The sequence below is a fragment of the Pararge aegeria genome, chromosome 17 (genome assembly GCF_905163445.1).
Source record: "Pararge aegeria chromosome 17, ilParAegt1.1, whole genome shotgun sequence".
Taxonomy (NCBI): Eukaryota; Metazoa; Arthropoda; class Insecta; order Lepidoptera; family Nymphalidae; genus Pararge; species Pararge aegeria.
Genome location: NC_053196.1, coordinates 10,014,323 through 10,026,193, shown reverse-complemented (window position 1 = coordinate 10,026,193; position 11,871 = coordinate 10,014,323). Strand labels below are relative to the sequence as shown.

The 11,871-nt window shown below is 37.7% G+C and overlaps 2 protein-coding genes across 2 annotated transcripts; one reads left to right on the top strand and one right to left on the bottom strand.

The window, feature by feature from the left end:
- Nucleotides 1–4,676: 4,676 nt before the first annotated feature.
- LOC120631301 lies at nucleotides 4,677–9,081 on the top strand. Its single transcript, XM_039900789.1, has 4 exons — nucleotides 4,677–4,904; nucleotides 5,852–5,983; nucleotides 6,161–6,290; nucleotides 8,601–9,081. The coding sequence occupies exons 1-4, from the start codon at nucleotides 4,772–4,774 to the stop codon at nucleotides 8,698–8,700; spliced, it is 495 nt and encodes a 164-aa protein (XP_039756723.1). The 5' UTR covers nucleotides 4,677–4,771; the 3' UTR covers nucleotides 8,701–9,081.
- Nucleotides 9,082–9,178: 97 nt separating this feature from the next.
- LOC120630967 (iron-sulfur cluster assembly 2 homolog, mitochondrial) lies at nucleotides 9,179–11,350 on the bottom strand. Its single transcript, XM_039900337.1, has 2 exons — nucleotides 10,990–11,350; nucleotides 9,179–9,454 (listed from the first exon to the last, which is right to left on the bottom strand). The coding sequence occupies exons 1-2, from the start codon at nucleotides 11,223–11,225 to the stop codon at nucleotides 9,277–9,279; spliced, it is 414 nt and encodes a 137-aa protein (XP_039756271.1). The 5' UTR covers nucleotides 11,226–11,350; the 3' UTR covers nucleotides 9,179–9,276.
- Between the last annotated feature and the right edge of the window lie 521 nt (nucleotides 11,351–11,871).

The following is an 11,871-nucleotide window of genomic DNA, read 5'->3' as shown; positions in this document are numbered from 1 at the left end:
CTTATTTCCGTCAGGCAGCATTGTTGTCAATGCTGTATTTTCGCCGGGATTGCGTATCTCACAAAAGGGGTAAATGCTGCCAAACTCAGCCAAAAATCTTTGCTGACAAGCGTCACTTGTATTGTCATTGTATGCGTAACCACACTGCCGGTATGAAGGGCAGTGTTTTCTTTATATAATAATAATTGACGGTCTTAGCACCTAGGCCACCTGATGGTTAGAAAATAGCATTGCCTATATACAGTAGCAGTTCGCAGGGCATACAAGGAACGCGTCCTGTTTCCTGCCGCCCTGTTTCTATCAACCTAAACCAGCACCCACGCCCTTCAGACCGGAACAATGCTGCTTAGCGGCAGAAATGCGGCATGGTGCTAGTACTTCCCCGGAAGAGCTCTGTCACTAAATGCTCTACTCGTACTACTACTAGAAATGACAGTGTTATTACATGAAGGCAGAGGCTAATGGACAGGGCGGCACTTGGCATGGCGTGATCGTTGCAAGTCTGATGATAGTTTAAACTAACCATCAGGTAGGCCATCTGCTCAATCCGGCATTTAATATCACTAAAAAAACCCTAAGTGTCTTCGTCTGCACAGTAGTACCTAGTGATGATTTAATATTGATTGTATGAAAAAAATATTATCAAAGGCAGCTTGTACCCAGCACAAGAAAGTTTAAGTTTTATTGAAAACCGGTGTGTCTACAAACAGTTACAATAAGAATGATATTACAAAACATAGAAGCACAAACAAAGATAGACACAAATCTATTTTTGTTTTACCGGTCAAATCTAATAAAAGTTAAAACTTTATAATGAGGCAGGAAGTATTTTTTTTATCAGTCACTAAAACAACATTATGCGTGATAACACTTGTTACAAGATCTGATTGACCCCTGCAGAGTGTATCTTAAAAGAAAATTCGTATAAAACATACCTACCTCAGACTAATTGCTTACAACTGATTAACATTCAAAAATAGCTGTTAATCTCTGTCGCTACGAGAATAAGGCCATTTAGTCGAGAGTTTTGCAATACAAAAAATTGCGTAGCATGGCGTGGTAGGTCTAAGCTCTATATTCCGCTCTCCTATGATGGAATATTCGTGTTCTCCGTAGTAGAACATTGGTAGACTGATAGCCGTGAGAAAAGAAGAAAGTCGTCATCCAGCAGTGAGATATTAATAGGCTATTGTGAATGGGGGCACAGGTGGGCCTTCGTATGACCATGAGCAAGGCGAAAATTATGTTTAATGCTCATGTTCCGAGTAATTGTTGGGAGCTCTATACTCGAAATTGTAGACTAGTACATGTATGTACCTATCACACACGATCCAGTTAGGTAGGTCCATTTCATGAAAGAGGTGAACCGCCGAATACAACTCAGATTGGCAGCGTTCGGAAAACTTCGTGACATCTTTTCGTCCAAAATCCCTCAGTGCCTGAAGACTAAAGTCTTTGAACAGTGCGTGTTGCCAGTGATGACTTACGAAACAAGGTCGCTTACTATGGGCCTCATAAGACGGCTCAGAGTCACTCAGCGGGCGATGAAGAGAGCTATGCTAGGAGTAATCTCTACAGGATCAAATCAGAAATGTGAAGACCCGTAGAGGAACTAGAGTTACCGACATAGCTCAGCGAGTCGCGAAACTGAAATGGCAATGGGCAAGGCGCATTGCTCGGAGAACCGATGGCTGTTGAGGTCTTAAAGTGCTGGAATGGCGACCCCGCACCGGTAAATGCAGCGTAGGCCGGCCCCCAACGTCGCTGTCGCTGGGAGCCGCTGGAGGCAAGCGGCCCAGGACCGTGCATTGTGGAACTCCCTTCACATGACCTATGTCCAGCAGTGGACGTCAATCGTTTGAATTGATGATGATGATCATTGAGAATGGGCATGTATGAAATAAAATGTTAATACATTTTATCTATTGGTGTCAATACAGAATGATTAATAAACTTTTCCCTAGCGATAAAGTTCATTCTCCCGCACTCGTAATAATAAAATTATTTATGTAGCGTGCCACATGCCTACTGAATGTAATAGCGTCACTACCTTAGACATAGTGAGAATTGTAAGTACATTATAGAGAAGACAATAATAAAGCACAGTACAGTTGTCACCACCCCTTCTCTTCCCGCGGGTGTAGTACTAGGCGAAAAATGGAATATAACGGATAACGTTCAGCAGCTTTCTTCGTGCTACTACTACCAACTACTGCTATCACCAACCCGTCTGCAAACTGGGCAAACCCACTCGTTGGGAGGTCTTTTGTCCAGCAGTGAAATTTTGATGATAAGCCTAGTTGACTTCAGCTTCTCTTTCGGGGGGACCGAAAATATTTTCGAAGTTATGTGCGTTTTAATTAAAGCAGTTTAATATCACTTGCTATGTGGGTGAAAGCCAACATTATGAGGAAACCTGCATGCCCTGAGACTTTTCCACAATGTTCTCCAAAGCGTGTGAAGACCAGGCCGCACTTGACCAGTGTGGTTGACTACGACTTTAAAGCATTTTCATTTTGAGAGGAGACTCCGGCTAGAAGTTTATAATGAAAATAATCAAAACATTAATAGAGCTAGTAAATAGTATATCTATGTCGAAGTTAATTAATAGATTTTTACTACAAGTCACAGAAAATAAGAAAACACGGCAAATAAGCTCTCACTAACTACAATATACTCGTAGTTATCGCGACATAGCGATCTTTTCCAGGCCACCAAAGGTGTAAAAAGACGAATAACTATAAATATAAAGATTTTTTTCGAGTTGTTCTAAGCGTTAGGGTGCATTTCTCTTTTCTATATTCCTTCAATGATTTCATAAATGTTGACGAACGCTCAACATTAAGTACCTACAATAAGGTTGGAACTTCGCAGGTACAACTTCTATTTTGTAAATATCTTCTAATAATTATTTATATCCTATTAAATAACTCTAAGGATTTTGTGTTCGCGGAATACTAAGAGGTATTTTATTTAAAACTATTAATCAAACTACACATCGTAATGTCTCTATTTTCAAAATTCTCAATTTACCTTCCTTTTGATAAAATGTTGCGTTTTAGGCCTAAGAAGTTGCATTTGTCACTCCCTCCACCCGTCTGTGAAATTCGGTTCCAAATAATTGTGTCAGCCGTTCATAAGATGGGCCCATACAGCCACACAAAAGATTATTAAAACAAATTTAAGTTAATTTTGTACCCGATAATTACAAATTTATTAGAGGCTGTTATTTCGCAATTAAAGGCATACGCATCAACTTTGTTTATTTCCAGATAGATGATAGAAGATGCTGTGACGTATCTACTAACAAACTTTAAAAATATTCCTCTCTCCTAGTCTCCCTTACATTGTAACCTCTGATTCTTTGTTTATCACAATCAATGTGCGTGTTAGTTTAGATTTAGGTATCCACTTAGTAGTAGATTCTCAAATAGATCAAAGGTCGCCAGGTCAGAACAAATATAAATATCAAAATGATACGAAGAAGCCCGCCACCCGACATAGAAGCAACGTACTGTTTCTAATTTCTACGTCTATGAGAGACACTAATGTCCAACAATGGTGTATGATCAGAGTAAAATAAAATCTTGTTATAGTAAGACAATCGAAAAGGATTGATATCCGATATGGAATGCTTAATCGTTTGAGTTAAGTCCTTCAGAATGTTTCTAAGGAATTCCTTTGATTTCAGAGCCATCAACAATGAACGAAACTTCAAAAGAATGTCATAGTCGCCCCCATGGTGACTAGCACCATGGCGGCTACTATGGGGGCGTTAATATTATATAAAGATATACTTATATATATAAGAATTGCTGTACGTTAGTCTTATTAAACTCGAGAACGGCTGGACCAATTAGGCTAATTTAGGTTTTGAAATATTTGAGGAAGTCTACGGAAGGTTTAAAGATTTAAGGTGAGAAAAAATACTAAAACTGACAGTATTATATAACACACTTCTGTACGTGTGAAGCTCGTGACGAAGCTCTTCCTAAACTGCAGGACCGATTTTGATGAAATTTGTTGGTTGGTTTGAAAACACATATTTGACCTTGTAGGTAACGCTGCTTTACCGTGCAGGTAGATTTCTGCAGAATACACTTGATTAACATAAATATGTCTTCAAAGTATAAAGTTAATAGTCCCTATTTCTTTTAGGACAACTTCGGAGAGTAATTTCACTATAAAATTAAAAAAAATAAACGACTGACTTTAATCCACTAAACTAGGTTAAAACTAGCTAGTTAACCTACTAGTCTAAAGAGGTAGATATTTCAATGCGTAAAATCAACGAACTTCAGACTTCGTTGCCTGTATAATATTTTGCTTTTTTTTTCTATCAGGAGTTATGGCAGATTAAATGGCTGAACGAATTTTAATGCAACTGATATAAGGATTCTTTTCTTACAAATCTTTATATGAGTTAAAGAGTGAAACAACTTCGGTCAAACGTATGTAATCGATTTAAGTGTTAGGCATATACATATTTACAGATCGACTAATATATTAATTACTATTTTAAAAACAGAAAAAATAACTGTAGCACGTTTGACGACGTTTATATTAAAATTATATGTAGCTACCCAATCTCTGGACGTAAATTTAACGTTATCACAAAATGACCTATTATGCTGTTAGACGCCGATAAACCCGCGGGGGTCAGTATTTCGCAGCCATTTTGAACAGTGGTATCTCCGACCCCGTCCGTTCCACTTGTCTCCGCGCTTTTGTCTGCGGTTTTGTTTCTTCAATTTTCCACAGGCTAAGGTTCATGGTGCTGTATCACGCATTGAACTCGTTCTCACCCAGCGGTCTCTTACCGGGCCCTGCAGCAAAAGGCTTCGTTAACTTCGAGGCCTCTTACTACGATATACCAAGAGACCTATTCGTTAAAGTGTGTAAGGGTAAGCAAATTTGAACTGTTTTTACTTTAGTTTCTACAAAAACGATAAAGATATTTAAACTACATATTTAAGAAGTTTCGGATATTCGAATCCCTTCACTTTTGAGCAAAACCAAACTTTTGACAAGTTGACAAGTGTCGACCTATATGATAATTAGGTACAAACCAACGATTATTGATTTATGTTGGAATATAAGTATATTAGTATCAAATAATCTAACTGACCATAATCATAAAAAATGAGGAAAATTATTTGTTGTTATCATCTCAACGTATGTAAGGTAAAATACCTACATTACACCTTTTGGTTCTTCCGAACCGACAAAGATTCTCAAATCTGTCAAAAAAACTTTCTTGATTTCAAGAAATGTTTTATTAAGGAAGCAAATTCCAAGATGGCGGACGGTTAAAAACATAATATGTAAGGCGAATTTTTTCTCTATTTCTATACAAGCGTACTACTGTAGGTACCTACTAAATATTGGTTATAATTATAAACCTACGTTCATCGTCTTATTACTAAACTATATAATACGTCAGATACCGAGCACTGACCTTAAGATAGGAAGGTAGGTTTGATAAAACGTGCAGAGCACAATAGTAAAGTACTTATATATGCACTTCATGCAACAGTTAATTCGGGCCTCAAGAGAAATTTCAAGAGTAGGTAGATAACTTTAGTTAGGTACAAGAGTACCCTACAAAAAACTTATGTCCAGCAGTGTCACAGATGGCATCGGTTATGATAGAGAAAGTCTTTTTCTTTGTCAAAAAACTTCTTATTTTTTTATCCATGCAGACTTCTGCTACTTTTAAAGTTTCTTTTCTTTAACACAGTGCTTGCTTACTAGCTGTAAGATTAACTTGTAACTTGCTAAATACCTACCTTTGCGATACGGAGATCGATAAGAGATTCTCGATTAGTAATTATTTGATAATACATTTCAGTTTGTGAAGACAACATGGCTTCTATCCCACCATCTGCTTTCTCCGCTGGGCGCATTCGGGAGACGCAACGTGACATGAAGGTTTCGACTATTAAAAAGGGAACAGAGCAGACCCAATACTTCCGTACAAAACGTAAGAGAAACCAACTATAATAGTTAAGTAATTATATATGTGAATTAATTTATTTTTTTGTGTCAAAATTTATTGGTCGGGTATTTACCTGAGAGCTAAGGCTCTCTTGTATAGCACCACGCGTATAATTTTAGTTTAGCCAATTTCTGCTAACATAAACCACTACACCTTTTACAGTGATGGAACTGTCGCCCCTCAAATACAATAGCAAGTATATGAATAGCATCTGGGGCTGGTACAACCGTTTCTCGCCGCACAACGTGAAAAAAGTCAATGATGCTTTTACTTTCAATGAGGAATTGCAGCAGTAAGTACCCTAACAATCTTAACACTAACTCTGAAACAGCGATGTTTGCCGTGGTCTTCCAACAAGTTTTCTACAAGTTGTCAGATTGTAATGTAACATTTCTAAATCATCCGATACCTGCGTGAAGGCAAGTACCTACTATAGGGCGGGGACTTTTTCTGCATCATTTATCACTTCCCTTGTCCCTATCCTGGATACATACCTAAACATAGTTATGAAAAACCGATGACTGGAATAGATTTATCCTTCTGTTATACAATAAATAGGCCCCATTTCTCGCATTCAAAATAACACGCACTCTAAAATAGGATATGATGTATCTACGACATATCTCAGAAACTATCACGGAACGGTCAACATTCACACCACAAAATGCATTTTATAGCCCCGAGGATTTAACTGCCATTCCACACACAACCACCCACCTGACCGGAATTTTATTGTCATACCGCACCGCCTATGCAAAGGGACTAGACTGACCGACCGTTTGCCCGAAAATCAAATTAAATAAAATCTGTATCTCCAGATCTCACAAAAATCGGTTCGCGCGAGGCGTTTTGTTCCGTGGCAAGCACGTTACAATAAATAACATAAATGTAGTGAAAAAAAAAAATTACAAATCTTAGCTAATACAATGTCAACATGCTATCAAAAGAGGATTAAATATATCTGTTTCTAAAGCTTAAATATTCTAGTATCCACTGTATAGTGTAAAGAATAACGGTAGAACGACCTCTTAGTATTATAAGGCCGTACAAGTAACTAGTACGCTATACGACACTCGGTGTATAGAATTGCAGTAAACGGGAACGCAAATGAGAATATACCGTAACACGCTATGTCAAGGATAAGTAGGTAGACTCTACATAATAGTAAGTATTTTGTTTTAACATAAATCTGGGTTTGACGTAACGTGTTCTAGTGGGATGCTTCGGCCCTGGCGAGGTGTCTCCCCACCCACAAAGACGACGACGCCAAGCCATTTCGGCAAAGACGCGATGTCGCGTAGAAACCCGTAGATAAGTTAAGTTACCCGTAGACCTCAGTTAAATATGATCAATCAATAGTTCATGTTATGCTTGACATGGGTTATGACATGATATCCTTACATAGATATGAATTTACATTCTATAATAACTGTCATACCCCTAACGGGATTTCTCCTCTACCGTCATACACCGTCGCGCCGAAAGTTACTATGTGTACCATTCTCTCGTCCTATTTCTATGAGATAAGACAAGATAATGGGTAGGCGTATCTAATTATCTTGAGGCGTGCATTTTAGCTCTGCAGGCAAGGTTCTAGTTTAGGGCTGGCTTAATTGTAAAGGAATACAAAAACCGGACGGATTAGTGGGCGATTTATAAGTGTAGCCAAATACTGTGTAGCTACTATAGGGTTGGAAGTCACCTTGGTAGGTGCTGGAGTACTGGCCCACTCGTTCGTTGACAAGAGATGTGGAAATGCGGATGTCTGTTTTTCAACAAAGATCCCTTGTTGAAAGGCTTTTGCCGAGTGAAGTGGAATAATAGCTGCTGCATCTAAACGATAAAATTCAAAATTTATTTATTTCATGTAGGCCTCCTGTACAAACACTTTTGAAATGTCAAGTATATGTATGTTTTTAGTGACTACCGCCGGTTCTAAAAACAGATTTTACTGAGAAGAAACAGACAAGAAACTCAGCAGTTGCTATTTTCATACGTTGTTTCACTTTCATATTATTACCAAACTGCGCGACGAAAAGGATGATAATGTGTTAATCAGATGTTTGTTTCTATTGTATATAGATGTAGTTTGAAAGTTCTTACGTCATTAGAAGCGTCTTAATTTTGCGTGTGCCGATCATTTTCATTTCCTTTTTATTATAGGCACACACTGAGGTAGTTTTTAATAATCATGCAGTATGAAAGTAAGTTTACGGCCACACATTTCCGTGCAAACTGAACTGCTAATGGACAACTTAACAAACCCAACGGTTATTGACCCAATATTGGGCCTCGATCAGCTCCACTCTCTCCTAACAGAGACAGATTCAGAGCTTGGATCCCATTGTCCTGAGCTAGATTGTTAGGTAACTAGTTCTAGCGGTTAGCATGTATTACGAGGTCTTGCATTAGAATAATTTATTATTGCGTACCAGTCCGGAGTTTTGAAATGCGCTTTAGCTGTTTCGGCTATTCGTGTAAGCCCGCCAATCGTCATTGGCTCGGCGTGGGACCCATGCTCTAATTCCCTATGAACAGGGTCTGTGTGCAATCAATAAGGCTGAGAATGCTGATGACTCAGAATAATAATTTTTTTTTACAGATCTGCTGCCAATTCCTCTATCAAAAATGAACCTATGATTACTTTGCCTGGCGCCAAGCTCGACAACGTTTGGTCCATCAATGTATCACAGTCTCACTAAATATAAATGTTTTTTTTTTCATTCAGACACGTCTTGTTATAATTCCCTTTAGAATATTGAAATGTTATTATTTTTAAAAGTTAAGTGTGTACCTATATTTTTAATTTATCTATAAGAAGATCTGCCATTTCTTGTTGGCACAGAATCAACTGTAACTTTTCGCAAGTAAACTAAAGCAATTAAATCTTCAAAAACATCATCTACATCATTCACAAATTATTATGTACCTCAAATTTCCTTGCTTTGTGCAATAATAATTATACTGTAGGGACAAGGGCCATAAATGCTAATATACCATTCATGTTTAATTAGCTAAAATTGTGTTCAGAACTATATAAATGCTAATAATTGACGAAAATTGATGAATAAACATTTTTTTATTACAAATTGTGACTTTTATTCCTTTTTTTATTAATTCTTCTATTCAAAGAGTTGTACCAAATTTTTATATATGCTTCACATAAATAAAACAAACTAATGACTAGGATAAGGAACTAATTATTATTATTTATTACACCCTTAAGTATACACATCATCAAAGTAGTTCTAAATTATAATTGTCATTTTTATACAAAACTAATCAATTTTTATGGAAAAGCTAGCACCGCATGAGCAACCAAGATCTGCATTTGGATTCTTCACTACTCTAAATGCTGATCTGATCAATTCTGTATGGTAGTCAATTGTAGAACCTTTAATGTATTCTAAAGAAGTTTCGTCAACCACTACACGAACCCCATCTTTCTCGAATATCCTGAAAAAAAATAGATAATTTTTAATGTTTTGTATTTTGTATTCAATGCCCAACAGCTAGGCAATATTAATCAAAGACAAAATGTTTATCTTCTTCCAGAGTTGTATCCATTCTGTGGGCATGGATGCACAGGTTGAAATCTTCATCATCATCATAAACCCATTACCGGCCTAGTAAAGGCATGGGTCTCCTCCCACAATGAGAAGGGGTTAAGGCTATGGTTGGCAATGCTGGCCCAGTGCAGACTGTTGGACTTCACACCTTTGAGAACATTGTGTAGAACTCCCAGGCATACAGGTTTCCCCGCAATGTTTTCCTTCAACATTCAAGCAAGTGATATATTTAATTACCTACTTAAAAAGCACACTAAGAAAAGATAGAGGAGCATGCTGGGATTTCAACTTGGCCCCCAGAAAGGGAAGTCAGGCTCCTACCCACTGCGCTATCACCGCTTATAAAACAAGGTTGAACTTCTACTTTGGCCTGTTGCTTTGCAAGTGGAAAAGTATATAGTATAGTGTTTATCCATTGTAGTAAATACACTCAGGGGAAATAAAATTGTTGTGGCCTGCTTACTCTAGCCATGCTTTTTTTGTTTTTACCAATAAAAATAGTTTTGCTTCATGAATGTTTGCGTTTTTTGTTACATTGTGTAAATAATTATTGTTGTTTTATGGCAAAGCTATTTAATTGCTTCCTTATTCAATAGATTATTCACAAATTAGCCAAAAGAGACACATATTTCCTTATTTTTTTTACTCTCTAATAGGCAACTGTGTCTACTTTATTCTATTGAAGGCAGCTGCAAGTTCCTAGCTTCCGGAGTGGTGACACTGTTCCGCCACCCTTCCATTCCACCCTATTCCCTATAGTTCATTAGTGAACTATAGGGAATAGGGTGGAATAGTCCTTACAGAGGACTAATCACCCGTCTGTCACTGGCAGGCGTCCCCTCTATAATAATAATATAAATAATAATACTAATTAACTTTCTGTCAGAACGATTTAGTTAAACCATCTCCTTTCTACTATTGAACTGCGAGGTAACAAAAGAATCTGCACCGTTACGTTGTTGAAATACCATCAACACATACAAAGAGTTTTGCTTCTTTCTTTCTGATCCGCACCGTAAAGGCCTGTAATGCCCTTCCATATTCCATCTTCCCTGATACCTATAAACTGGGTTCCTTCAAATCAAGAGGCAACTTCTAGGCAAGCGCGCTTATCTTAGGCTGCATCATCACTTACCATCAGGTGTGATTGTAGTCAAGCACTTGTCTATATATTTATAAAAAAAATAATGAGACATAACCTTGGAATACTTATGCAGTGTTTTTTTATGCTGACATTGGAAAGGACATGTGAAACATACATACTATTAAGGTAACGCCCGTAAAGGAATTGGGAAGATCCTAAATATCTCAAAACTATTTCAATATGGGTGATTCCTTTTCGTTTAACTACATCTATTATTTATTGTTTTAGTAGCAAAAGATGCACTTCGCTGAAAAGATCCATGAGATACAGTTACTTACTTGTCATCGTTGGCCAATTTATCATCCAAATCAAATTTGTACTGGAATCCTGAACAGCCACCACTCTCCACACATAGTCTTAGGAAAAGATTACCGTCACATAGCTGTTTTAACTGTTGTACACAAGTATCACTCAGGACTACTGCGTCACTCACTGACGTCTGCGGGCTCTGGGACGAAAGATATTTACAATAATTATAGGACACTCTGATTGACCTCCACGATCTTAGAAACATTTTAGTTTCTATTTTTTAATGAAAAGTTAAGTAAAAAGAGTCATTTCAATGCATTTTGAATAAAACACACTTGGTGTAAGTAAAACTAAAATGTTGACAGTCGATATCATTGTCAATAGTTTGACTTTGACATGCAGGGTTGCTAGATGTGCGTAGATTTACCTGTGGAAAAAAATCAGGTTAAGAAATGTACACAGCACTGTGCAAACTATTGGCCGTAAGCTTGAGCTAACCTAACTTGAGCGTTCGGACGTCCGAGAGAAATCTGGCGCACTGGATGTTTTGCACTATGACCACTTATCAATCGCGGTTTACAGTCGCGACTTATGGATACGTCCGATAGTTCTTTAGTTTAGATAGTAGTAGAAAAGTGCTAAAAAACAACATGTTTTTTAGCACTTTTCTCTGTATTTAAGTTCCTCATCATCATCATCATCACTTCAACCGATTGACGTCCATTGCTGGGCATAGGTCTTTTGTAGGGAGTCCCAAAATCTCTCAGTGCCTGAAGACCAAAGTCTTCGAGCGGTATGTGTTGCCAGTGATGACATACGGATCTGAAACGTGTTCGCTTACTATGGGCCTCATAAGAAGGCTCAGAGTCACTCAGCGGGCGATGGAGAGAACTATGTAGTTTAGTTAACCT

Excerpts from the sequence above, each read along its gene's own strand:
- LOC120631301 (XM_039900789.1), top strand. The coding sequence starts at position 4,772 with ATGGTGCTGTATCACGCATTGAACTCGTTCTCACCCAGCGGTCTCTTA. Across the intron at positions 4,905-5,851 it reads ATTCGTTAAAGTGTGTAAGG|TTTGTGAAGACAACATGGCT; the intron begins GTAAGCAAATTT and ends AATACATTTCAG. Across the intron at positions 5,984-6,160 it reads CCAATACTTCCGTACAAAAC|TGATGGAACTGTCGCCCCTC; the intron begins GTAAGAGAAACC and ends CACCTTTTACAG.
- LOC120630967 (XM_039900337.1), bottom strand. The coding sequence starts at position 11,225 with ATGTTTCTAAGATCGTGGAGGTCAATCAGAGTGTCCTATAATTATTGT. Across the intron at positions 9,455-10,989 it reads AAATTGGCCAACGATGACAA|GATATTCGAGAAAGATGGGG; the intron begins GTAAGTAACTGT and ends ATTTTTTTTCAG.